We start from the raw sequence: 26,098 nt of genomic DNA on the forward strand, positions 1-26,098 counted from the left end.
TTATGGATTGCGTTATCTGGAAGAAACTGTTTTTACCAATGAGACCGCCAATTTACATCCTTTGTCTTCATTTATTTAATTTTTTTCTCTTGTTTTATGGTGATGAAAATAAAGTGTTATTATTATCATTAAAGCGTGATTTCTTAGTTTAAACGTGTATATAATATGTATCTTCGTATGCGCAAGTTATACTTGCTAATACAAAGAAATCCTTTTGTGTACAGCCGGGATTATGATGCACAACCTCGGGGTTAAATGTGTGTGTGTGTTTAATCCGCGTAAGGTAAATAAAGCAAAACTACACAACATAGTCAAAAATTGTACTAGATTATAGCAACAGTTGAAAATCTATCAGTTAATCTACATATTGTTAAATGTTAAAGTGCGGAAGAATAACTATAAATAGCATTAACACATTAAAAGGATAATAACATCGTATAAAGATATATTAAAGAATAAGAATGTCCACTTGACCACTTCACACCCTGAGCCTTACAAATGATCAAGTAATAAGCACATACGCGACGGTAAATATGACGTGCGCACAGTTCAGTGTTCACGTCACATGTGATCGGATCTCGTAAAAAATATTCTAAATTAAATTTACAAAGGCAATTCCAAATTCAAAATAATTGCCCTTAAGTAATCTGTGACGTGATCTATGGCGAAGAAAAGGGATAATTTAAATCGTAGTCTAAGTAAAGAATGGCGGGAAAGAGCTGAACCGCTGGTACCCGTGCCTGAAGATGAAAGGTGAGTCGGAAGTCTTCATTAAACCGGTCCTGTTTTAGATTTTCCTATGTAATTAATATGTTCTTTAGTTTATTCCTCGGTTTAGACTTGCAATTTTGTAGTTCATATTGTCTTTTGTAGATAAAATGTTTTTCAAAATGGCGTTTCAATTTGAGTGTCTCAATTTCAGTACTTTCGTGACTCACAATGGAATTTTAAGTGATGAATCATCTGTAGTCATAAAAATTATCAAGCTTTGTCCAAAATTTGTTAATTCTAATGATTATGTTTAGTTTGTTTGTATGTTTGTCGACTTGTAACTGCTCAATGCTTCATCTTGGCAATCATTAAACACATGTCAAGTATACTAGAAAAATTATGATGAAATTGAAACTAACGAGATCAGACATAAAGTAAAGTTAATTAAAGTAAAAATTAATTAAAGTTTAACCTAAAACACAAACCACATTATCTCCAAACGCATTTCGAAAGAAAAAATCAAATCGAATACCATTAACATTAAACCCTAAAACCATTTACATTAAACCTAAAACCCTTGTATTGAGCATTGTTATCCCAGTGGCTTCACCATTCATTCCTAAGGTTCGATCCCCGGCTGTGCATCAATGGTCTTTTTCTATGTGCGCATTTAACACTCGCTCGTACGGGGAACGAAAACATCGTGAGGAAACCGACATATCTTAGACACAAAAAGTCGACGGCGTGTGTCAGGCACAGGAGGCTAATCACCTATTTACCAATTCGATTTAAAAATGATCATGAAACAGATTCTAAAATGAGGCCCAGAATTTTAAACACTTCTATTTATTTAATCATTCTCAGAGACCATACACCACATTTCTTGCCCCGACTGAGCATAGTGCTGCCCCGGAGTAGTAGTTCCAGCGTTGAACAGCTTCCAGCAGAGTCCCGCCCACCGCGGTTGTCTCATGGAGAGTAAGTTACCAAAACAAAGTCTTAAAGTGACACGTAAAATGTTATTAACATTGCTATGCACAAGGCTTAGTTACACCACAACTTATATTTTTCAACTTATAACTTAGGCCAATATCTTATTTTAATTGCTATGGCATTTTAAGTATGTTCATCAAGGATTTCATTCTAATAGAGAAAAATATAAATTATTACAATACTATTCTAATCGGAAGTTTATTTGTCTGCGATTGAAAGCGGGGTAATTCGACAAACTGGGTGCCATTTCGTGTTGATTGTCAAGAGTACTTTTACGACATAGCATTTTTTTATCATCATGAAATAGTAATGTACATTTAAACATTGTAATGGTAAGGTTTAATCTGCAACTCACTGGTATCAGCTCTTAATTGATGACCCTGTGGTTGGTTCTTCTTGTGAGTTTGTAATAGAGCAAACGCTCTGTAAAAAAATCTGCGGGGAGGCTCGCAAGTGCGTTGTCGGCCATTTAGGAATTTTACGCTGTTCTCTTGAAGGACACTCAGTAGAATTGGTTCGGAAATACTTCAGTGGGTAGCTGGGCTAAACCAACAACGTACTTTATTTGTCTTCTCTTCTAAACTGAACAGAAACAATTGACAAATACAATATTTTCAATAAAATAATTTAATAGTTTATTTGCAAATAAGGATTGCATTCAGATTTGTTAATTAATAAAATGCAGCCGTTTAAAACTAGGCATATTAATTATCAGAATGTCATAATAATGAGAACAGTTAAGTAATTTATACCTAATTGTTGTCAAAAAGATGCTTTGTCTTTAAAAATCTAATCACTCTTGAAAGCATTACACGGCAATGATCTATAACTTCTAGGAAGGTAAATAAAAATAAATAAAATAAATATTTTGATAACCATGGCGAAATTTTTTTATTATTCATCATCTGTGCAACCTAAGAAACAAATGAACAAAGGTTTTACTGAAAAAATACACCATACAAGTTCTATCAATTCAAAGAATAAACGAACAATTCCTGTATACCTGTTCGTAGCTAATTTACGCACAGCAAAACATTTACGCTGCAAACAATTTATCTAAAATGCATTCTAATTTAGTGTTTAATGATAACATTTGCCACATTTCACTAATTAGGCCAATATCTCATTTAATTACAGCGAATCAATGACTGTTGTGCTCTCTGCGTTTTATGCTAAACTATTGATTGTAATTGGTTTAGCTCTGCCAGTAACAAGTACTATACAGAACGAATTGTCCACGAATATTTCGTCAGATGTAAGTTAATAATATCTCTAAATTAACCGATTTTTTGACTCCGTCAGTAGTATAAGACTATGTTCTTACAGATAGAAGTGTTTGAGAAAAGATCGCCTGTTTTATATTTCATAATTTTAAAATATATATTCAACTCAAACCGTAAAAACTCAGAATCTTCGTTGTATTTTCTGTGTTTTTTAATTTATTTATGCATTATTTTTTAGGTATTCACAATATATTTATATACTACAAGTATGCTTTTCCTGGCATACACGTTTTACCACCTTCGAGTAGCCAAAAGAAGAAGAGATGGTAATGTACATTTATATACAATATTTTATATGAAATGGTATGTATTTCAAACACCTTTTGCGTCAAATGCAGCAGTGTTGGCCTAGTGGATTTTACGTGTAACTCTCAACCCTGAGGTTGTAGGTTCGTAACCCGGCCGTGTACCAATAGATTTTCTTTATAAAAGTGCATTTAATTGGCTCGAACTGTGAAGGAAATCATCGTGAGGTAACGGCCTTGCCTTAAACCCAAAAAGTCGACGGCGTATGTCAGGCACAGAAGGCTGATCGCCTACCTGCCTATAAGACTGACAAATGATGAGGAAACAGATTCAGAAATCTAGGGCACAGACCTTAAAAGGTTGTAGCGACTGATTTATTTGTCAAATGATCCAAATGAATATTTATAAAAAAATACCCGTAACATTTGAATATGTATACACAAACCAAACATTATGAGGAAACCGACATCTATTTGGGTCTAAGACATGTGTTAGGCACAGAAGGCACTTGATTAAAATAATGCAAATTAAAAAAAAACAGTCCATAACTACAGAATGGTACTCAATTTTTTATCACACAAACAATTCCACATTATTTACTTTTCAGAAAACTTAATACGTATACGTTACGGAAGCTTTTACCTACATATGGGTGTGGCGGGATTCAGCGTGGGGTCCATAATTTATTCGTGCCTACAATTTGGGGAGTACTTTGATCTTTCAGGCGATTGTCAACTGATCATTGTCGCTTTAAAACCGGCTTTACGAATACTTTTCATGGTTGGACAGACAATATTCATTTTCTCATACACAGACGTAAGTTTTAAAACAATATTTTATTTAGATAATAATAATAAAACTTACTATAGAAAAAACACTAAAATAATTTTAAAAACCTATAGAAGCCCTCAATACAAGCTGAGGCTTTTGCTCTTGCTCGAGTGAAATGAGACGGGGCTAACGGGTCCATACAAATCTCATCCCCCAAGGTATCAAAGATATCCCATCTAGATAGTATCATTCCTAGTGATGCTTGTAAGCTCCGAAATAATAAAAAATAATAAAATAAAAAGCCTTTTCATTTCTTTCAAAACAACAATGTTTAAATAAATTACATTGTTTTTTTCGGTCCAATTTTTTTTAGATTTTAGATCCAATGCGAGGCGTGGTCCTAGACAGATTCGGTCTCATGCACTTAATAGCTACAAATGTATGCGAATGGCTGAACGTTGTAATACAAGAAACAAGAGACGATATCGTCGCGATCGCCTATAAAAAACCCGCATTCTTGAGACAAACGAATGTGACAACTTACTCAATAATTAATGGGACAAACATAACTACAGTTTGGACCTGCAGTGTCTCTGATATGATAACACCACTCATAAGGTCAATGAACCCGTATTTAAGACCTTGTGGAGTTGAATACAGCCTTCTGTGCTCAATTATTATAATGGTTATATGGAATGACATTTGCACCGTTCCAGGATCGGTAAGATTTTTATTTTATTCAAATTCGAATTCATTTATTCATTAAGTAACACAATATACACTTATGAACATCAAAAACATAAGTGTATAATATGAAATGCTCCTAATTTTACAGAAAAATAAATAAAATAATATTATTACCGTAGTCGTTTTATAAATACATATATCAATAAAAACAATTACATCTTCTAGAAAACTGCTAAAGTGTCAAACAGTGGCGTAGACAATAGATGTTGTGGTCGAGTAAAATCGAATTTGCATTTTTCTGTGGACTGCGGAAGTGCCCATAAGGGACTATTTATGGGTGTAGCAATACTTGCTGGGACGATTGTCAGTCTGATGCTCTTCAATGGACTCTTTCAGAAGAAGGAACACGTTGAACTTGCCTTGTTACAGGTAACTTGTTAACGTATTTAGAATTTTGGTCTTTATTTTACCGTTAAAGTGATTTTATATAAAAATCGTACTTACCAACATACTATTTGTTTGCTTTTCAGATCAACATCTGGGAGACAATTTTATTCGTGATAATGACACTTTCATCCGTAGCCTGCCTCTATAGAATGCGTTCTTTGGCTTTGCGACAAGTAATCAACGCACTGCCGCTAGAGCACGCGATGTTGCTCGTAACACAATTCGGTGTCTATCTATATTATTTATTTCAAATTATTGGGGCTGCATTTCACTTACATCAGTACCCTGAAGCGAGAAGGGCCACTAGGTAAGAATTCATGCCTTCGAAACAGCACATATAGTGTGTGACTTCCATTAGCGATTTATTTTTAATTTAAAATAAATCTACTCATATCGGATGTTTTTTCTTTGTAAATAGTAGGTTATATAGGTTAATATTTGTTTTAATTTTGTAATTAATGTAGTCAGTTTTTTTTAACATTTTCTACTTGACATTGGACTGCGCGATCAAGTAAGAGTGCGTCAGTGCTATATTGGGGTAAGTAGGAGTAAGACTATGTGAGTTGATGGAGATAACGTTGGAGAAGTCCGGGAGATCGCTACAGTGTTAAAAGTCCGACTTAAGATCAACCAGGAAAAAACCGAGAGTCTCCTCATGAAACGATACAAGAATAGGCGTATCGGCCAATTAATCTTAAAGGATATAACCTATAAAGGAACTGCTAAATTTCGGTATTTGGGTTGCACCGTAAAAGATGACAATAGTAGAGGAGATGAAATTGACATTCCCGTTCAAAATACTATGCTATGCAGTGCACCCCTGCACTTATCTGGTCTTTGTATTCAAGCTTTTAAGCAGAATTACAAAGTCAAAGTCAAAATTTATTTATTCATATAGGTGATATAATGTACACTTATGAACGTCAAAAAAAAGAAATAATAAATGAATTTAATTTTACATTTTCCAATTTACACTGCCAATTCTCAAATCAAGGGCGTAGAACGGAAGAGAAGAACTGGCATTAAACTCAACAAAAATTCGTATATTCAATTATTCGTTGTGGCAATCATCAGCTCTGGGGTCACCATCTTTTCTATCTACTACGCGCCAACTTAAATCTTTAATTAGCGTCTGTGCAATTGAGCCCACGGCCCAAGAGTCTCTACTCCTAAGGGAAAAAAACATATTATATTATCACATAGAGAAAAGTTATATGCTTATAAGTATAAAACGTCGTTATCTAGAGAACTACACGTGCGTAATAGTGACAAAACATTCATGCGTTTCCTATTATCACTATTTTAATAGATATCCTTTGATCACTAGTTTATTTATCAATGATCAGTAAAATTGTATGCTTAGTAAATGGTGAATTATGGGAGAACATCCGCTTTCTTTTGATAGAAATTAGTCATTATGTTAACTTGACGCTTGTACGCAAATATTCTTTAATTTCCAGAATTATATCTCCACTATGTGCAATTATACAAAGTTCTTGCCAGACCCTTCTAATCCTGGATGCATGGTCTCGACGCTGCACGAATTATAAAAGGCGACTTGGGAGACAATTGGTGACATTCCTGTTGGTGGGAAACTTCGCGCTGTGGCTGCTAAATCGTGTGAAAAATGCAAGAGCTGAGTTTCATCCTTTACAGGTATAGATAATAAAACACATTTATGTATAGATAACTAATAAATATCTGTTTTTTCTTTCTTCTTTTTAAATTGAAACTTCTTTACGTAGAGAAACGGTAAGACGCAAATATTAGTTTAACATTAAATGTCACTCGACTTTACTGTCAACTTTAAAAGTCAGCTCAATTCAGTAGGAAGAATTATATATATATATATATATATATATATATATAGTTTTGTCTACTCTTGGTTTTTAAATTACTAATCAGGCATTTCATTTGACAGCAAGTGCAAATTACAGTATATTATGTATCCGTCGAATTGTGTTTATAATTTAATTTGCGAGCTTAGAATTATAACCTATTAGTCTTGCATGTAACATAGTTGTAGTTATAAACTATATATATATATATATATATATATATATATATATATATATATATATATATATATATATATATATATATATATAGTTTTGTCTACTCTTGGTTTTTAAATTACTAATCAGGCATTTCATTTGACAGCAAGTGCAAATTACAGTATATTATGTATCCGTCGAATTGTGTTTATAATTTAATTTGCGAGCTTAGAATTATAACCTATTAGTCTTGCATGTAACATAGTTGTAGTTATATATACACGGTGTTTTCGCATTTAGATATTATTGCCTATTTGGCGGAGACACTTTGATATTTCCAGTTAATTAAAGCATTAAAGAAAGTGATATGATAAGAAAAATATGTTTTAGATGCAATTTTATGGAGTTTGGGCTTGGACTCTAATCACTCATGTCTCCGTGCCACTTTTAGTCTGCTATCGATTTCAAGCGACTGTCTGTTTCTATGAAATATGGAAAAATTCCTATAAAAGAAGAAAAAATACGGAATTGGACAATATTATAATAACTGATGATATTGAATTAAAAAACCATGTGGCCTAAGCTTTGTTTTATTTTAAACATTAATTTTGAATCATCCTGTGACTTAATCCCTTTTTCAATAATATAATCAAAAATTATAGTATTTGTAGTTGAATTAACAAAATTGTTTTATTGAACATAAAACGTTTTACAGTTTATGGGGAAGAGTCATGCCAATGATCTAAAATATATAGAAATAATGTCAATTGCAAAAGTTTTGACTACAATATATATTTATCAATGTCACTAGACTACATTATAACATAGAATGTCTCAAAAGTCACTGTCACTTCTGTCAGGTTGACATCTCAAGTACCGTACCGCATCAACAATCTCAATCATACAAATTACAAAAATTGTAGTTTTCATACTTATTTTAACAATTTTTGATAAAAAATAAGGTATTTCGAAAATTTAATGGCTTCCGCAATGGATGTTGACGAAGAAGAGGTAGAAATGGCCTCATCAAGTAGTAGTAAAGGTGATAAAAAAAGATTCGAAGTGAAAAAGGTAATTTATTGCTATATCATCTTTTTTTCCGAGAGACCAGGCGCGTGAAATAATTTATTTTTATTAAAAATATTCTATTTGTTAACTAAACACACAAATTTTGTTTTTCAGTGGAATGCCGTAGCCCTTTGGGCTTGGGGTATGTATTTTCCTTCATAATATACAAGCTTAACCTAACATGAAACAAAGAAAGCAAAACAACATGTCGATTTTCAAAACATTTAATATATTTTTGTTTTTGTAGATATTGTGGTAGATAACTGCGCAATTTGCCGAAACCATATTATGGATCTCTGTATAGAATGTCAGGCCAATCAAGCATCTGCAACAAGTGAGGAATGTACTGTTGCCTGGGGAGTATGCAATGTAAGATAAAAATTACTATCTGGCTACATATTAATAGCAACACCTATTAATATCATAAACTTTTTGAATTTTTTTTCAGCATGCCTTTCATTTTCATTGTATTTCTCGTTGGTTGAAAACCAGACAAGTGTGCCCCTTGGACAACAGAGAATGGGAGTTCCAAAAGTAAGTGATAGCTTATAAATATTTAAAAAATTATATAAACTGTTTGCTTAAGGTATAATATATTGACTAAATCCCATAGATTTATTTTGAAAGTGCTGAAGTTTTAATAGCACAATTTCTGTTAACCATATTAGGTTTTCTTAAAGAATTTATTCTAATAATGTGTTTAAACAACACTGCTTGGATGTATAATAGGATATCATAGGTCTATAATAGGTAATAGGATATCAGTATTTCATTTTGGTATATTTAACTACTATAGTTTGAGGGATGTATTATCATAATGTTGGTACCAAGAAATTCTTGACTTTCATTTAAAAAATTGCAATTTCATTTTTATAAAAAAAAATTATCAGCTGTCTGCTTACCTAGCTAATCTAATATTTTTCTTTTTCAGGTATGGTCATTGAAGCCTCACACATGCCCCAAACTACATTTCTCATACTATTATCTTTCAATATTTTTTAAGATACCAATAAATTAACTTCGAGGTCATTATTACTATGCTAAACTGTAACAAAATATAATATTGGTGAATAAAAAAATAGCAAATCAGCCTGATACGTAATATTTATTTTAAAGTACATAACTGTACACTCCCACAATAATTAAGTTCTGCATGCACAAAACAATATTAACCAGCCTACCTTAATAATACATAGACCTGTGCCAATGTCTAAAACAACACTTTTATTGATGAAAATCACAGTTAAGGCAGTTGAATGTAAATACTTAATACTATAATTGCCATGAAATCCAAAATAAATCACAATACACGGATTTGAGGCATTTTATTACATTAAGACATGTCCAATAACAAATAGGATAACAGAATTGCCTGTTACCAAGTGTCTATTCAAATGTAGATTCCTTGCTATTATAATAATTACTATTCCTTTTGGGAATATCACATAACTAGTTCCATTAATGTTATCACTATTTTTTTACATTTATACAATTTCAACATATTCAATTAAATGTAAATGATGCGCATTAATGATTTTGACCAAATTTCACAAGATTCAACATTTCTAATCCTCATTATAATTACAAGCATAACATAGCCTCAACTATAACCAATTAATATCAACTGACATATTCTATATATAGACAGATAGGCATCTTATTCAAAATTGTATAAGGTACTGAAAACTTTTCATAAAACCTTGGAAGCAACTAAGATGAAAATTTTATAACTCACCTAGAAGAAACAATGGACATGTAAAACCCTAGCAACTAAGATGCCAGTACTATGCATCATTTGTTTAATATAAAATTTGAATTAGAAGCTATTGTTAAGACCCAAAATTAAAATTTCTATAAAATATTGTTAAAAACAAATCTTTACATGTTTATAACAGCTTAAAATACATAATAAAAAGGTACTGTGAACATCAATTGCTCAAAATAAGGTGTGATTCATAAAAACTGAATTTGTATCTGAATATCATTAAAATTATGAACTATGCATCATTTACTTTTAATATTATATAGACAATACAGTTATCTACTTATTTTATCCTAAAATGTGTAGCCAGCATCATAATATTATGAAGTTATGTTAACATTTATTTGATAAAGGTAATCTTTTACAGATTGGGTAAAAAAAAAGATCTGGTAGAGCATGAGCCTTTTTAGTAATGAAAGTAATATTTTCTCTTATGAAGATAATACTGTACTGGTTGTTCCAAAATCTTGTCAAAACAATAATGAAGCCACAAACTAGCCTAACTAAAAACTATGCATTCCAGTTATGCTAGCATAATTACAATGTTTGTTTGTTCCATTATTACACCATTACTATATAATACAAAAAAAAAACAATTTACATGTTTAGCTCTAAACTACACAATAAATTTAATTTGATCAATGTTTCATAGTGTACATAAGATAAAATACATTTAATTCATGGAATGAAGATAATGAATAATGAAAGGTAAACTAGGAAAATCTTTATTACGCTTTTAGACAAATTTGAACAATTATGACCAGCAAGTTTTGAATTTTAGATTATTGCTGATCAATACTTTAAATTTACAAGTGAAGATCAATATAATAAAAAGTTGATTTGAGTATCACCAAGGATTTTGTGCCAATATGCCTAATGATTTTATTACTTCTCATGAAATAAATAAATTAATGCCTATCACACAGCATTTGAGTTCAAGTCTAACATTAAATAAATAGTACACAAAATAATCCTAGTCAGTTGAGGAAATTAAACTAATAATTGGATATAAAGCGGTGGAGATATAACGCCATATGACTTGCGCCTGTCAGTCTGCCGTTATGGCTGGAGGTAAGTCAATAGTTCGACTCTCGTTACCGAATATTAACCGTAAGCGTTTCATTGGAGGCAGAGGACGGATAGGACTATGTTTACGATGCCTCTCTTTTGAACGTCGGCGCTTTTTGATACGACGTGCTGTCTCGGGGTCTACTCCTTCTAAGCGTAATACTTCATACTCAGGCGGTTCACTTGTACTCCTACAATCCATAACTTCTTCAACAACTGGACTTCGTTTTACCCGCAACGTTAACTTTAAGCCCCTACGTGGCGGAGTGCATGGGCATTCACTACTCTTGCTTGGATTCTCTACAACCCATGGTGGGCCAGATTCTGCTTGTTTTTTACACTCTTCAGTCCTATTTGAATTAACTTTGAGTTGTTGTTTGTTATTATCAATAGGTTCACTAGGTTTCACATTTTCTATTAAATCACACTTCTCAGTTTCAGTTTTAATATGTTCTGCAACATTTATGCATGTATTATCTTCTATTGGAGTTTCACTTACTTCATGCGTTTCTATTTTCACTGGAATTGATGTTTCTATTTGTAGTGGTGGAGATTCCATGGTATCAGGTTCACTCTTTATATCACAAGGTCTAGGTTCTGTCAAAGTGTTATACTTTTGGTCTGGAGGCTCCACTTTAATATGTTTATTTTCTTCCAATGTAGGAAGATTAGGTTCTGTTTTAGGGGCCATATGATTCCTTGCTAACTTAGCTTCTGAACTACTTTTTGAATTGTTTCTAGTTTTAGAACAAGTTGGTTGTGAAGTTGAGGTATCCATTAGACGTTTATGACTTCTTAATACAATACCAGAGTGGGAATCATGACTACTCCGTGAGCTTGTTATACTACAGCATCTTGAGTATTCTGTTTGATTTTGGGAACTGGCAGTTTGGGCTGTTATACCATTTAGTGTTCGATTGCTATCCCTGCGCCGTCTCAATCTCTCACTTCTACTAGAAACAGATGATTCCCTACTGCCTTGCGTTTCTTTCTGATCTGATCCATCAACTATATCAGCTATGCATCCCTGTGCAATTAGTAGCTCAGCATCATACTTTGTTAAACCCTTTTGCTTCATCTCTTTCATACTAAGAGGAGAGACTATATTAGAAACCTGCCGATTTGCTATTCGAGATTTTTCATTACTTTTGCCATTAACAGGTTTCTGTGTTAATTTAGCTTTTGTTCTATTAATTCTATTATCTGTTTCTCTAAATCTATATCGGGTACCTTGATCATCTTCGTGTGGGTTTTGTACAGAAAAAGCTCCTTTACCTCGTCTCTCACATGTCTCACATTCACAATAACAATTGCCATTTCCAAAAAAATCTTCACCATAGAAACAAGTAATCTCTTCTCCAACATCTATATCCCTTAAAACTCTAACAAATGCTTTGCCTCTATCAGTAGCTTCAAATGTGCAAGTTGGTCTACAATCATGGTTTATATAAGCAGCTGGACCAAGCCATAACTGGGCACAATTTTTCCTACAGCTATACATAACTGAAAAATCATTTTTTCCTGGATGCAAAAGTTGCTTTTCTTCTTCCTCTGTCATCTCAGCAATACATCCCACTAAAAAATCTATCCTTTCATGTTTGTAAAACTTTTTTGTTGTTGATATTTTTGCTCCAACACGGCCTTCCATAGAATATCTATAACATGGTTCAATAACAAACCCTGCTTTTTTGTCAAATACTCGAAGATAACGGTATATCTGAAAAAAAAAGAAATCATTACAATTTCGTTTATTACAAAAACGAAAATAAAGTGTTTGAAACTAGTTAAACTTACATGTTCTCTTAGTTTATTTTGTTGATGTTTATTTTTACTAAAATGCCTTGGCATCCAATCTCCATTAGCTAACTTTGAATAAGCTTTATTATAATCTTGGGTTTGAATAAACTCTTTAATTATCTTCTTCAATTCTTCCTTATTTGTCTTTAGTGGTCTGTATCGAATATTCATTTTATGGGTTGAAAAGCCTAGATAGGGATCCACTATAAGTGCGGTCGCCAAGTCATCGTACTCGGACAGCTCCCTAGGTGTCATACCCATTGGCTGCATTTTGTGGAGCACTTGCCTCCCTGGATAAGAAGTGGATCCAACAACCATTCTGAACACCTAAACAAAGACGCCAACATTAAAATGCGTCAATTATTTTCATTAAGAATTTAAGTCATCATATATCTATGATTAGGCGTATTTCGTAGCCTTGAAGTATGTATGCTCGTTACCACAATTTGTTTTATTAGAAACAAATTTCGAATTTTATATACATTTAAAAAAAATTACTAAGGCACAAACATGGCCGCCGGACACAAAACTCAAATTGAGACACGTCAATTTTTTTCTATATTTCTCTCTTTAATTAAACGCACAAGAGTATTAAAGATATAAAAATCTATAAAAATACACACTTCTTCATTTACGAACACTTACTTAAGTTATTAAATTACTTTAAAACCATGATTATTTCCACAATCAAAATCAACTAAATTATCACTTCACAATGAAAGTATTACTAGGTTATTATATTATTCTTGATATTAATAAATTATAAGTTTGGAGTGTATGATTGTATCAACATGATAACGCTAAAAGAGATTGTTTTTCTAACTGAAAAACTCATAAGAAACTCTGAAAAACAACCATTCCCCATGTTTTCGTTAACTTCATCATATAAAACTTCATTGGATAAGCGTATTTATGAAGACTATAGACCACCGATGGAAATACAAGAATTGTATTACTTTTAGACTATTGATGCTGCCATTGATTTATAGCAAAGAAAATTGATACAAATATTTTAATATAATTTATTTACAAATGATTTCTTAAGAGTAAACTCAATTTATAACTTAAGTTTAACTGAAAATATAGTCTGTTTATATTTAGGATTTGGTCTCTGTAAAATGTAAATTGACGACCTGTCAAAATTAGTTCCAAAAATCACCGCGGGTCGCGGGACTTCTTTCTTGAAAAGGAGTTAGCTACGATTATTTTTTTAATGATTGGTATATTTCTCTAGTTCATGAACATAGTGAAAAAGATATATACTAACAATATAAATTAGCAGATTAACATAATAAAAAAATTGAAAATGTAATTAAGCTCTTGAGGGATTATAATTATAATTAGTAATCTATATTAGTTTTGACATTTCTGTTATTAGCTCTGTCATCTGTGAAGAAAAGTAATCTGAGTCGTAGTCTGTGAAACTGATAAGCGTTATCAGATTCAGAAATCAGTTCCTTTTTCCCCATCAATGAGATTTACATTTTACTGATATTGTTTTAAACTCTCAATAATTAATCAAGGAAAGGTTGTGAAGTTAATAACCAAAGTGTTAAGTGAGATTATTACTCATTAGTAAGCTCAATCTTATAGGATCAGGCTGTTTTATATTCTTGACTATATTAAAAGATTTAAAATATTTATTCAATCAGGAATTGTATTCAAAAGGTAAAGCAATAATAATTAAAAAAATATAATCACTTTTTATCTTAAGGAAATTGTTTTATCTGTTCGCGTAATTTTTTTTAGTCCCTGTTTCAAGTTTTTAATTCTCAAGATTATGATTAGTTACAAACTTTTCAGAACACCGAATTAAGTAATAGAAAGAAATATGGCACACTCATCAGTCTCAGGAAACTCTGTAAAAAGCGGTTTGATTGATTTTACCGCTGGTTCACTCGGTAAATACTATCTTTTTATTATATTTAAAATTACTTTTTAATTTATTTTCATCTTGAAATGTCTTTAAAACTGATTATTCCAGGCGGGGTAGCTGTGGTTTATGTTGGTCAGCCATTGGATACAGTAAAAGTTAAAATGCAAACATTCCCACACCTATATAATGGTATGGTAGACTGCTTGAAACAAACATTTAAAAATGATGGTGTTATAAGAGGTCTATATGCAGGAACAACTCCTGCTATAATGGCTAATGTAGCAGAAAATTCAGTTTTGTTTGCTGCCTATGGATACTGCCAAAAATTTGTTTGTAAAGTCACTGGCACAGAGGTAACTATGACAATATTTTAAAAAAGTATGATGCAATCTAGTTCAATTGTGTCAAATTAAAATTTAGTATATTTTTCTACAGATCAAATTTTTTATGTATATCATTGTAGTCTCATGAAAAATTTATCTACTTTAGATGCAAATTGTTATTTTGATAAAGATATCTAAAAGCCTATGTTTTATTTCTAACTCAACTATGAGAAATTATATTATTAAATGCTGTAAATAATAAATAGGTATTCTAGCATAAAGAACTTTATTCTTAATATTATATAAATATTTCTTACTTGAATTCTCAATATTACAAATAGAATTGAAAAGAAATAAAAATTATATCTCTTTTTTAATTTATTACTCCCAATGCCTATTTTTATTTAAAAAAAATCATATAGCACTTGGTAGCACCACCCAGCATAACCAGTAAAAATTCTTATTCTATTATCACGATACTATTCATACAATTTTTTTTTAGAAAGTAGAGCAACTATCCACAATGGGCAATGCCTCGGCTGGGTTCTTGGCTGCATTCTTCTCATCATTTACCCTCTGTCCTACAGAACTGATCAAGTGCCAGCTGCAAGCAATGAGAGAAGTTAATGTGCAGGGTTCACAAACAGTTGTATGATGCTTCTTACTTCTTTGGGTATTTTGAGTACATTATATTTAATTGGAGATTTCTTGTGGGTCTTATTACTTACAATTTTGCCTGTTGATAAGGGTTCAAATTTGTCTGTATCTACTTGATATTATTAATGTTTAGCTATAAATCTTTGCTTTACATCAATGCACTACTATTTATATGGTTAAAAATATCGTTTTAGAGATGAATTCGCAAACAAACATCATTTGAAATTGTTTCTTGATTTTTATACTGTAGAAGAAACCAGTATACATTCTATACTTAAATAATTATTTATGAGTTTTAACCAAAAAAATAACAAGCAAGCTTTTTTATTTATATTAAAAGAATATTTCAGATGAAGATAACACCATTACAATTAACACAGCAGATATTTAGGGATTATGGCATTCAAGGACTTTTTAGAGGTTTAGTGCCGACAATAATGAGAGAAATGCCAGGATATTTCTTCTTCTTTGGAGGATATGAAGGTATATTTTATAATACTAAAACAGATGTCTAGAGCTAAATTAAAAAAATGATTAATTTTTTACAACTAGAACTAATCTTTAGTAGTAGTAGTAAAAACCTTTTAATTATTTATTTATGCAGGAGAGACAATGCGCGGGCATTAACAAAAGGTTACAATGACCTTTAACTGTTAAGTAGAAAAATACCGAGTCTATTATTTCGTTGTTTAAGTTTGCTTTGTAAATTCTTAAATTCAAACCAATTATCTTTTTTGCACAGACTTTAAATGTCCGTTTTTATATATTTAAAAAAAATGATCATGACACGAATTCAAAAATCTGAGGCCAAGGCCTAAAGAGGTTGTTAGATAAGTAATGATCACATAAAATAGTAAAAGTTTAAACGTTTTTACGCGTGAATATAGTTTAACAGATAAGTATAGTTAAAAATATTACGAATGATTTAGCCTTTATGCACGTGCCTCTGAGGTTACAATTTGTAATTTGATAAATAATGTGATCATGAAGTTCTGTAAATAAGATAATTGTTATAAAGATACGCACCGCGATTATGATAAACAGTCTTAACAATACTACTTGTTTATTTGACCTAGAATTTAATAATTATCATTTAATAATGTCAATTATTTCATGGCTTGTTCAATGCCAGAAGAAATAAGCGATTACTGTTGCAAACTTTTCCTGAAATATAGTTAATAAAAAATGCATTTTTTCGTCCGCCGTTTTTTGTTTAAAATTTAAAGGACACATTAAATTGTACTCTTATTTTTTCAAATCTGCATGAGCATGGCATGCGCACGCCAAACATTTCTGTGCAGATGACCGACAAACACTATTTCAATCGTATAAACGATTCGATTTGACGTGAATGTTCTTGAAACCGTGAATAGAGAAATTGCTTAAAATTCGCTGATTTTTAACAGTAAAAATAAATACTACTTCTCGTCTAGAGAAAATCATATTACGCATCAATTTATTTATTTATAAAAATTATATATTTTTTTTTAATAAAAACTTGAACTTTAATCTCATTTATACTTTTATTATAGGTACGAGAGAGTTTCTAGCTAAGCCGGGCCAGTCGAAGGATGACATCGGTTTCCTAAAGACAATGGTAGCTGGTGCAGTGGGTGGCTGTGTGCTATGGACCGTAATATTTCCATCTGACGTCATCAAATCTCGGATACAGATATCGAACAAGAAACAAAAATTCCTTACAGTTGGAATGGATATTGTAAGAAATGAAGGTAAAATGTCAAAATAGAATATTAAAACAAAATGTATCATTTAGCGACCCAATGCTAAAATATTAATTATGATACAGGTTAGAGGTTATGCCACGATGTTTCCAGTACATGTTGATAGGAGAAGGTTATTTGTATTAATAGTCATGTCTATAATACAAAAACATATCTAATTTTCAGGACTGCACAACTTCGTTGTAGTCCACCCTTAAACATCCAAAAAAGAATGGCGGACAGTTTTTTGCCAGTTCTTCTCTCTCTTTTTAACGTTCATAAGTGTACATTGTGTTACCTAAATGCATATACGATTTTGACTTTTAATCAACCGATCGCAATGAAGTTGGCAAGAGATAGTCTTGCCAAATTCATTCATCCTGGTCTACGTCCGCCTTTTTTGAAGTGAAACTTCTTTAGGCGCATGAGGGTAATTTTTTTACGGATGAAACGTCACTGTTATTTGTGGCTACCGGATATTTTTCGTTCTGGCATCGCTCTATTTTCCTACTTCCCATATTAATCTCTTTTGTATTAATGTTCTCCTAATTTTATGCTCTTCTCCTATTATGAGGTATCAAACCTCAGTATTTATTGCACGCAAGTGTAACACATCTTTTTCTGTAGGTTTTTGAAGGTTTTGTATTTTTTATCCACCTCTTATTAGCAAAATTTAAAGCTCACAAAAACAAATAATACATAAACGCATTAATTTTTTTGTAGGATTTCTCGAAAATATATTTCAGATTTCAGACAGGCGTCGTTTTTCGTCTATCGTTTTCAGATGGGCAATGTGTGGGTAATATGTGTAAAAAAAGTTAATAATAACAACACATAGTACTTACGTAATCCTGACAATATTTCTAATCTAGATATATATTTATATACAGTTTAAAGGATTAGGTCTAAATTATACGCCATGTTTTTAAATTGTAATTTAATCACGGAAGTGTTGATTATCCAATAAGATTTTTTTAGAAAATATTAACTGAATACATATTTTGTATTATTTTACTTTTTTAAATTAATTATTTTATTCTATTACAGTAAAAAAAGATGTAAGGGTTGCAAGTACTTACAAACGTATTGTAAAAAAAATTCTTGGATGTTTGAAGAACCTATCAGTTCTTTCGTTCGGTCATTAGTTAATTAAATGATTTGTTTTATAAAAAAAATGCGATGTCGTTAAAAAGAATTAACAATAAGGACCGGCAACGCATTCGCATAACTGGTGCCCAAGTATAGTGGTGGCATTTAGACAACTAAAATAATGTATAATTTCAGGTGCTCTGGCCCTATTCAACGGATTAAAACCGACACTGGTGAGGACAATACCAGCCACCGCAGTACTCTTTGTGATATATGAATACTCGAAGAAATTCATGCATCAATCATTCGGGGACTGATTTTATTATTGTTATAATCTGTATATAATATATGTATGTTATGGATTGGTTAATTTTTGTTTTATTTATGAAGTTCGTTAATTTTTGCAAAAGAGGAAAACAAAATTGCTTTGAACTACGAAAGTCTCTTTCCTACCTTTTTTTAAACTTTACCAAATACAATTATGATTATTCTCCCGCCGACCGCGAAACTAAATGTCGTTCGCCAAGTATTCCCATGCTGGCTGTGGCTTTAAGAAGAGTGTTTTCGAAAAGAGGAATAGCGACAATGGATGATTTTTTAGCGGAAAACGCGTAAACTTATGTCTTCTTGGGGTTAAATTGGACTAGGTTTAGTCATCCCCAGTTAGATTACTCCACGTAGTAGACACAAGTTAGTTGGAAGAGTGAAAACTTGAAAGAGTGCTGTATAGAACAAAATAAACTTAAGAACTGTGTCTTTCTCTTAATAGAGTTTTGTAGTCACAGTAAGCCTTAATTAAGCTATTACAAACAAGCTAAAATTAACATTTTCTTAAACTCACTTTTTTAAACCAAGGGCGATTTTTTATGTCTGCTTCATTAATAATTTTTCTTAGCTTTGAATTTTTAAGTTTAATAATACCTTCTTCCACATTCCTTTCAATGTCTAAGACTGGTGTAACTATGAAATGATCCGTCCTTATGTCGTAAAAAAGTTGATAATTTAGTTCTTGAAAGGGAACCTTTTTAAAGTTATGAAACTGTTTGTAATGTGAAATCTGTCACTGGGACAGCTGGTATTTCTCATAAATACTGCTACCATGTCCAGTGATGATTTCCAAGTGCAAGACGTCTACAGATATTCAAGGAAGTCGTATAAAAACCATCACACAAATAATATACATTATTCAGAAAATCGAAGAGAAACTGACTTAGAATCGCCTAGAAGTGATATTTTAAGATTTCCGGACGCGCGCTGCAGCAGTTGCGATGATTCTGAAGGAGAAATAGCCAATATTTTGCATAAAAAATGTCCTGTTATAGCATTAGCTCAGCAACAACTCCAAAAAATACTAGATGAAACTGACAAGTTGTTGTGTGATAATACACAATGTTGCAGGTATATTTTAATAACAACATTTGACTTCAGCTTTTAGACCATGTTAATTGTTTAATATACCACGCACTATGCAGGCAGCGTATAACCTGAGATCCTAGGATTGTAGGTTATTTGATAATATAACTGGCACAAAAATACTGGGGAACAAAAACAAGCTGAAATTCTGTTGTTAAAACACTTAGCTAGGATTATGATCGTTAAACTTGTGTGACAAAGAAAATTATATTTTTCCTTGCTTTTAACTATTATTTCAGAACTATCTATGATTTTGTGGATATATGCAGAGAAGCACTCAATCACCAAAACAGATGCGTATGCTTTTTAGTTTTTCTGATAATTGCTTCATTTTTCATTGGTCTAATATTTGGTGCAGCTTCGTGCGGTACATATCTACGAAAATTTAACAGTCCTATACTTTCATGTATCGATAACTACTTTATAACTGAAAGGTATTATCAAGATGACATAAATAGGCTTATTGTTTGAAGCAGACATTTTGATGTTTTACTAAGATTTATTGTAGTATAGGTAAATAAAGAATTTTCATTACAATTTTTAATGATATTTTATATACAAGATACAGCCTTCATTTTTGTTATCGATGTTATAAACACCAGGATAAGTGGTTATCCAACATTACTGAAATCCATTGTAGTTGGATTGTTTTGGAAATATATTTGTAAAGTACATGTCATTGATAAAGTTATGATCTGTTATATATTAGATTATATATATTATGTATATTGAAAAAAATATTATGCAATGATAAATGGAATACAGATGAATAAATAAAATAAAATTAATTAAACAAATACATTTATAGGCAGGCAATGCACTTACAATGTGACTGTCCAGGGGCAGCAGTTAAACTAACATCAGGTGAGCCTCTTGCCCATGTTACATAAAAAAATGTAATAGTGCTTTTACATATGACTATTTGGTACAAATGTTTTCTATGTGTACATAAAAGCTGAAAATTCTATACAGAATTAAAAACAAAATTGTTTTCAATTTTTATTAAAGTTCATTTACAATAAGCATTGAACAAAGCTACGAAATAAATTTAAAGTTTGTGTTGGAAACCAATCACAAATTTGTCACAATTCAATTTTTTTAACAATCCAGTTGACACAGCTTAGTTAAATAGTACTCCTACCATTTAAACTATAAAGACAAGTATATTTAAGTTGAACATATAGATTATTAAAATATTATCAGAAACCACAATGAGCAAAAGGGAGTGATTTGTTCATATTAAATAAGTGTGGTATTAGTAATGAAATCAATTCTCTTATAATAAACTGAATTTATCAGAGTATCTAGCATGTAGTTAACATTACCATACCTCGTATACATCAAATACTGTCTTGGTAATTGGCTAAATATTACGAGGGATGTTGTGACCACAACTATACACTGAATTTATATTTCAATAATTAATTCAATTAGAATGATGATTAGTATTTACTTGAATAGTGAAAACTATCTGATAGGTACATATAAGTTTAATAGTTACACTAGTGTTTTTTGATGAATACACTTATTAATATTCATTTAAAGTATGGCTAAGAAATGTATTAGGCTTTTAATAAAAGTTGATCTGTATGTTTAGTCAGCATAACCTTACTAACACCTGACAATCTGTAATTTAGCATTTAAGTAATGTGAAAGCTTGACCAACCTATCAATGATTTAACTACAGGTAGTAATTTGCACATGTAAATTACAAGTGTCTTGAGAAATTTTACAACTTTTAATACACATACATCATAATCAAAAATTTACTTCTCTTCACACCACTCGTTTTCTTTACGGACTTGTTCTTCCTCAGCAGCAGTAAAGTCATTCTTAATGTTAAATGTTTTACGGATCTCCTCAGGAGTTTTGCCTTTAATCATGTTGGCTACCGTCTTGCATGTTACATCTAATAAACCCTTTATGTCTAAATAGTTGGCAGCTAAAATTAACTCAAACAATGTGCCCTGATCAACTTTCAAGAAATCTGCATCCCATGACGATATATCGTCAGTTCTCTTTTCTTTGTTCTCATCATCTTCAGGTAGAGGAGGATCATCTTTATGATAAGTAGCCCATTGAATAACCTTTTTTAGAATAGCGGAGTTGACGTTCGGAAGAGGGACTATTTCTTCTTCGTCGTCGTCCATGCCCAAATCTTCTAACATAGTTTTTATCGTTACTGAGCATTTGGCTATTTCAACATCAACATCAAATATTTCAGTATCAGAGGACTGTAGTTTTATGTTCGGCATCTGAAAAAATTAATTACTATATTTGTTAGATACAATGTCGATTTTCGGCGCCATCTTATAAGGTAAAATCATCGCAGCTTGCTTACCTCAATTTATAAAATTGTTCAATTGTTTATGAATCAATAAAATGTTGTTACTAATTATACTGTCGCAGTTAATTTATATAATTATGTCGTGGAAAAACCGAAATAAAATTGTTTAATCGAATTTAACTGGAGCACGAAATACAAAGAATTAAACACACTCAAATACCAAAATTAAATGTCATACTCCAATCTCCATAGACAATATTTTTAGTTCACAGCTTATGTTGACTCTCTAGTCAACGAATATCCCGTCAATGTCTTTTATCTTAGCCTTAACATTTATGTGTAACATACATCAATATTTTAACGGTTCCAAACCGGTTAAGAATTGGGGTAAAGTTAGAAAAAGAAATAAAGCAATATTTTTTTCAATTATTATAATACTTAATAACTGAAGGTCTTCTTTACATTTGGCGATTAATAATATTTTTATAAGTTTCATAGGTAATCGCGTTTTGCTTTTGTTCTTTACAAATAACGTCATATTGTATGTAGTGAAAATGCTATCGGTAATTCCCGTTGTTTATTATTACGAGGTTTTATATTGATTTTATTTAGAGACATTGCCGTTTTGTGTTACGTTGTTGTTCGAACAGAAGTATATCTCTTCGTAACGGAACAGCACAATATCTATCTAGTAGTAGGACTCCACGCCGGCCATTCCATACTTATCTTTTCATCTCTCAACCCTCAGTCGAATTGGGGCTGTAACCGAAATTGAATATGAAATTTGTTCGCGCGCGTGCCCCTTAGCGCGTATTAATCTTAAGTCTTACAAATAAAATCGTTGTGATTTGATTTGAATTAATAAGTGATGTGATGATCGAATGTACGACCTAATAGATACGATTCGTAAGCTGAAGCTTCCACTTCAAAGGCAAAGGTCAATACTTACAAAGGCATAAGATTCAATAGGCTAAGTTTCAATGGGTTCTTATTAAATAAAACAACATAGATGTGTACACACTTATATCGTTATTATTGGTAAAATGTGCTAAACAATTGCAATAATATAGTAGGAATATTGATAACAAGTTTGATATACCCTTAATTAGATGCACTTTATTATATTTATGCTTAATACTAAACCCACAAAACATTCATAAAATAATTTGAATATATAAATAAATTCTAAAATTACTTGTAAAATTTTTTGGCACATTGAAAAATATACGCAATATTTTACTAGTATAACCAATCCATTACAGCACCACATTTTATCAAAAATATAGAATAAGCCTCATTGAAACATTAACAAATCCATGAAATAATTTACTTAAACGGAAATCCAGAAGGAAACCAATAATGATAACAAATATACCCGAACTAAGCCTTAAAATGATATTTGACATATCAAGCAACAACACACTAATTTTAGATGATAACTTTGTAAATATAGAGAGCAAACATTAATTTATCAATACAAAATGCATATTTTCCTCCAATAAAGTCTACTTAAAATTACACTTAACTTTTTCAATATATTAGTATTGTTTAAATCAATATAATTTTGATATATGTAAAATTTTATTACAACTATATTATAATAAATTTTAAATGCTTATTCATATCTAATTAAAAATTTGCGCTCAGTATGTACGTTAAAAATTTTTTTCATTCTAATGTTATAATTTAGCTTTTTTAATTATTTTATATTAGTGCTTACATAATAACAAGTTTTATATAAAGATTTGGCAGTAAACATTAATAAAAAATTAGAAATACTTTTTTCAGTCATAGAAGTTTTTTTATACAAAACATTTAAAAATCTTTCAGATCCAAGATTATAAAGTATATATTTTGTTCCTTTTAAAATAATTATTCAGTAAAGAGTTGTATAATGATTAAAAATAGAGTACAAAATAATGTGCCATTACTTTTTACAGTATATTTTTTTTACATAGGAATCGTTTTGGCTTAAGCATAGCAATTTGGCATAGCATTTGGTAATAATTCAAATTAAACAGTAATTAATTATAAAGATCTAGTTTTCTGAAATACTGTGTAGGTTGAAATTCTGTTGCTAAATGCTAATAAGGGTAAGACATAGTAAGCAGTCTTTTATTGACTTACACACATGCCTATGTCACTCAACATCTAAGGAATTTTATTTTTTGAAGTCATTAACGGACTGTATTAGTTACTAAAACTTAAAGTTTATTGTACAAATTTTCTCCACCATGCCATATAAATAGAAATGTAACAAACCTTTTCTATCAACATATGTTCTTTATAGCAAATAAAAGATTGTTGCAATCCTATGGGTAAGTTACATCTACAATAATGGATGCACAACTAGTTTGTCTTGTCAACAGCAAACAAACATTAAGTATAATTAAAATAATGGAATGATAATGAATATATTGAAATTAAAAAATAATTTATTTATTTGTTAAAACATACAATTTTTTATCTAATAGTTTGAACTAACATATCCAAATCTTTCTTTTAGACGAAAATATACTTTTAGGGTTGGTCGTAAAATTGTCAGAGTTAGAACTATTAATACCAGTATTATTGAGATGAACCTTAAGACCTCTCCAAATGACCACCAGTTTGAAAAATTGCCTAAAACTATTGTTATCACACCTAAACAAAGTGTAATTAACCCGACAGAAGCATGTATTACTTTTATGTAAATTGGTGCCATGTAATCTTTCAGCTTAAGACTATATAGGGTGGTGAGTCCACCAAGACTAGTTAAAAAAGTAAATATAATGGCTGCTAAACCAAATTTGGCATGCAAGGAGACAAAATGTGGCTTATCATTAATGATTTTATTTATAATTATTATAATAAAACCTGTTAGTATAACTGTAGCAGCAACCAGTTGAAGTACCCAGTGCCTTGCACTGCGAAGGCGTATAGGCATCCACTCTGTTGCAAAATCACCAGGAGTGACAGCATTGACAGCACTACACATAAATATCAGCCACTGTAAGGGAAATAGAAAATAAATATATTTTTGCTCTTTCTATAGCAAAAGATGTGTAACATTTAAATTAATTATTTACCCCTATTGACATGAGAATTGGATGAAAGGAGAACAATGTTACTCCATCGCGAAAGCAGCAATAAATTATAATCCCATTAAAAATTACAGCTGCACTATTATTAATGAGATTCATGTAGCTTGGTTTTAAATTACTAGGTGGTACAAGATTTGTAGATTCTGATGAGCCGTCGGTCGCAGGCATGTTTACTTTAGACGGTCAGTGTAGAGCGGCGGTTGCAAATTGCTAACTTTTGGTGTACAACCAAACCTTTCTCAATGAGCACTTTCTTCTTTTTCAAAGAAACAGTCACTAATGGAACTATCGTAGCGCGTAAAAGGAATTATTAATAATGTTTAAAATATGCAGGAATGTTCCACTTCCAAGCACTCTATTAATTTTTCCATTGCGCATGTGTTGTGAAAGCAGAAGACTGCACGAGATGGTCGTTTGACCCTTATCTAATACTCTTGAATATATAAATTGTGAAAACTATGGTATTTTGGAATTATGAATTTACTTCGTCTAGTTTTAGTTTTATTTAAAACTCGTAAATGTAATTTAGTCAAAAATTTGATTTCAGCATAAAATTTTAATATTATTGTAATATAAATTCAATTCAATTTCGTGACGATTGACATTTGACGATAAACGATTGATCATTGAAGTCGAACGGCGAACCACTCATCAGCAGTGTCAGCACTTCGCCTGATAAATCTTAAATGACAATCTACCTTTTAATTTCTAGTCTGTATTCTGATCTGGGGGTCTAGTCAAGACGGCTTAACTGTTGTGTATGTAGAAAGTCGAAAACTAAATTTGTAATTTGTATGAAAATGACAGCTAGTAGTTGGTACC

At 31.2% G+C, this 26,098-nt stretch overlaps 7 protein-coding genes across 9 annotated transcripts; 4 read left to right on the forward strand and 3 right to left on the reverse strand.

Moving 5' to 3' along the window:
- The first annotated feature begins 484 nt into the window (after nucleotides 1-484).
- LOC110992835 (proton channel OtopLc) lies at nucleotides 485-7,714 on the forward strand. The gene is made up of 10 exons (XM_045633297.1): nucleotides 485-753; nucleotides 1,576-1,689; nucleotides 2,842-2,959; nucleotides 3,166-3,253; nucleotides 3,841-4,049; nucleotides 4,378-4,725; nucleotides 4,917-5,120; nucleotides 5,222-5,445; nucleotides 6,599-6,794; nucleotides 7,523-7,714. The coding sequence occupies exons 1-10, from the start codon at nucleotides 662-664 to the stop codon at nucleotides 7,712-7,714; spliced, it is 1,785 nt and encodes a 594-aa protein (XP_045489253.1). The 5' UTR covers nucleotides 485-661.
- A 268-nt stretch (nucleotides 7,715-7,982) lies between these two features.
- On the forward strand, nucleotides 7,983-9,295 carry LOC110992851 (RING-box protein 1A). The gene is made up of 5 exons (XM_022258826.2): nucleotides 7,983-8,203; nucleotides 8,315-8,342; nucleotides 8,448-8,569; nucleotides 8,649-8,734; nucleotides 9,132-9,295. The coding sequence occupies exons 1-5, from the start codon at nucleotides 8,111-8,113 to the stop codon at nucleotides 9,142-9,144; spliced, it is 342 nt and encodes a 113-aa protein (XP_022114518.1). The 5' UTR covers nucleotides 7,983-8,110; the 3' UTR covers nucleotides 9,145-9,295.
- Nucleotides 9,287-13,885, reverse strand: LOC110992850 (histone-lysine N-methyltransferase Suv4-20). 2 transcript variants are annotated; one of them, XM_022258823.2, is made up of 3 exons: nucleotides 13,473-13,885; nucleotides 12,825-13,154; nucleotides 9,287-12,747 (listed from the first exon to the last, which is right to left on the reverse strand). In XM_022258823.2, the coding sequence occupies exons 2-3, from the start codon at nucleotides 13,143-13,145 to the stop codon at nucleotides 11,011-11,013; spliced, it is 2,058 nt and encodes a 685-aa protein (XP_022114515.2). In that variant the 5' UTR covers nucleotides 13,146-13,154; nucleotides 13,473-13,885; the 3' UTR covers nucleotides 9,287-11,010. The 2 variants fall into 2 exon arrangements, with proteins under 2 accessions (XP_022114515.2, XP_022114517.2); XM_022258825.2 differs by lacking the exon at nucleotides 13,473-13,885 and having other exon boundaries at nucleotides 12,825-13,422.
- A 384-nt stretch (nucleotides 13,886-14,269) lies between these two features.
- LOC110992882 (mitochondrial ornithine transporter 1) lies at nucleotides 14,270-18,863 on the forward strand. 2 transcript variants are annotated; one of them, XM_022258865.2, is made up of 7 exons: nucleotides 14,270-14,495; nucleotides 14,577-14,728; nucleotides 14,812-15,056; nucleotides 15,529-15,675; nucleotides 16,034-16,166; nucleotides 17,216-17,413; nucleotides 18,689-18,863. In XM_022258865.2, exons 2-7 carry the CDS (start codon nucleotides 14,659-14,661, stop codon nucleotides 18,808-18,810), a joined length of 915 nt encoding a protein of 304 aa, XP_022114557.2. In that variant the 5' UTR covers nucleotides 14,270-14,495; nucleotides 14,577-14,658; the 3' UTR covers nucleotides 18,811-18,863. The 2 variants fall into 2 exon arrangements, with proteins under 2 accessions (XP_022114557.2, XP_022114556.2); XM_022258864.2 differs by having other exon boundaries at nucleotides 14,271-14,495; nucleotides 14,631-14,728.
- Nucleotides 18,864-19,529: 666 nt separating this feature from the next.
- LOC110992863 lies at nucleotides 19,530-20,837 on the forward strand. Its single transcript, XM_022258840.2, has 2 exons — nucleotides 19,530-19,891; nucleotides 20,146-20,837. Exons 1-2 carry the CDS (start codon nucleotides 19,593-19,595, stop codon nucleotides 20,375-20,377), a joined length of 531 nt encoding a protein of 176 aa, XP_022114532.2. The 5' UTR covers nucleotides 19,530-19,592; the 3' UTR covers nucleotides 20,378-20,837.
- A 55-nt stretch (nucleotides 20,838-20,892) lies between these two features.
- Nucleotides 20,893-22,428, reverse strand: LOC110992864 (S-phase kinase-associated protein 1). Its single transcript, XM_022258841.2, has 2 exons — nucleotides 22,248-22,428; nucleotides 20,893-22,161 (listed from the first exon to the last, which is right to left on the reverse strand). Exon 2 carries the CDS (start codon nucleotides 22,159-22,161, stop codon nucleotides 21,673-21,675), a length of 489 nt encoding a protein of 162 aa, XP_022114533.1. The 5' UTR covers nucleotides 22,248-22,428; the 3' UTR covers nucleotides 20,893-21,672.
- A 1,603-nt stretch (nucleotides 22,429-24,031) lies between these two features.
- Nucleotides 24,032-26,065, reverse strand: LOC110992900 (transmembrane reductase CYB561D2). The gene is made up of 2 exons (XM_022258890.2): nucleotides 25,262-26,065; nucleotides 24,032-25,182 (listed from the first exon to the last, which is right to left on the reverse strand). Exons 1-2 carry the CDS (start codon nucleotides 25,442-25,444, stop codon nucleotides 24,661-24,663), a joined length of 705 nt encoding a protein of 234 aa, XP_022114582.1. The 5' UTR covers nucleotides 25,445-26,065; the 3' UTR covers nucleotides 24,032-24,660.
- Between the last annotated feature and the right edge of the window lie 33 nt (nucleotides 26,066-26,098).

The sequence above is a fragment of the Pieris rapae genome, chromosome 22, assembly GCF_905147795.1.
Source record: "Pieris rapae chromosome 22, ilPieRapa1.1, whole genome shotgun sequence".
Taxonomy (NCBI): domain Eukaryota; kingdom Metazoa; phylum Arthropoda; class Insecta; order Lepidoptera; family Pieridae; genus Pieris; species Pieris rapae.

Excerpts from the sequence above, each read along its gene's own strand:
- LOC110992900 (XM_022258890.2), bottom strand. The coding sequence starts at position 25,444 with ATGCCTGCGACCGACGGCTCATCAGAATCTACAAATCTTGTACCACCT. Across the intron at positions 25,183-25,261 it reads CAATTCTCATGTCAATAGGG|TGGCTGATATTTATGTGTAG; the intron begins GTAAATAATTAA and ends TTTCCCTTACAG.
- LOC110992863 (XM_022258840.2), top strand. The coding sequence starts at position 19,593 with ATGTCCAGTGATGATTTCCAAGTGCAAGACGTCTACAGATATTCAAGG. Across the intron at positions 19,892-20,145 it reads GATAATACACAATGTTGCAG|AACTATCTATGATTTTGTGG; the intron begins GTATATTTTAAT and ends CTATTATTTCAG.
- LOC110992851 (XM_022258826.2), top strand. The coding sequence starts at position 8,111 with ATGGCTTCCGCAATGGATGTTGACGAAGAAGAGGTAGAAATGGCCTCA. Across the intron at positions 8,204-8,314 it reads AAAGATTCGAAGTGAAAAAG|TGGAATGCCGTAGCCCTTTG; the intron begins GTAATTTATTGC and ends TTTGTTTTTCAG. Across the intron at positions 8,343-8,447 it reads CGTAGCCCTTTGGGCTTGGG|ATATTGTGGTAGATAACTGC; the intron begins GTATGTATTTTC and ends TTGTTTTTGTAG.
- LOC110992864 (XM_022258841.2), bottom strand. The coding sequence starts at position 22,161 with ATGCCGAACATAAAACTACAGTCCTCTGATACTGAAATATTTGATGTT.
- LOC110992835 (XM_045633297.1), top strand. The coding sequence starts at position 662 with ATGGCGAAGAAAAGGGATAATTTAAATCGTAGTCTAAGTAAAGAATGG. Across the intron at positions 1,690-2,841 it reads CCGCGGTTGTCTCATGGAGA|CGAATCAATGACTGTTGTGC; the intron begins GTAAGTTACCAA and ends ATTTAATTACAG. Across the intron at positions 6,795-7,522 it reads CTGAGTTTCATCCTTTACAG|ATGCAATTTTATGGAGTTTG; the intron begins GTATAGATAATA and ends AATATGTTTTAG.
- LOC110992850 (XM_022258823.2), bottom strand. The coding sequence starts at position 13,145 with ATGGTTGTTGGATCCACTTCTTATCCAGGGAGGCAAGTGCTCCACAAA. Across the intron at positions 12,748-12,824 it reads AAAATAAACTAAGAGAACAT|ATATACCGTTATCTTCGAGT; the intron begins GTAAGTTTAACT and ends TTTTTTTTTCAG.
- LOC110992882 (XM_022258865.2), top strand. The coding sequence starts at position 14,659 with ATGGCACACTCATCAGTCTCAGGAAACTCTGTAAAAAGCGGTTTGATT. Across the intron at positions 15,676-16,033 it reads TGCAGGGTTCACAAACAGTT|ATGAAGATAACACCATTACA; the intron begins GTATGATGCTTC and ends AGAATATTTCAG. Across the intron at positions 17,414-18,688 it reads GGATATTGTAAGAAATGAAG|GTGCTCTGGCCCTATTCAAC; the intron begins GTAAAATGTCAA and ends GTATAATTTCAG.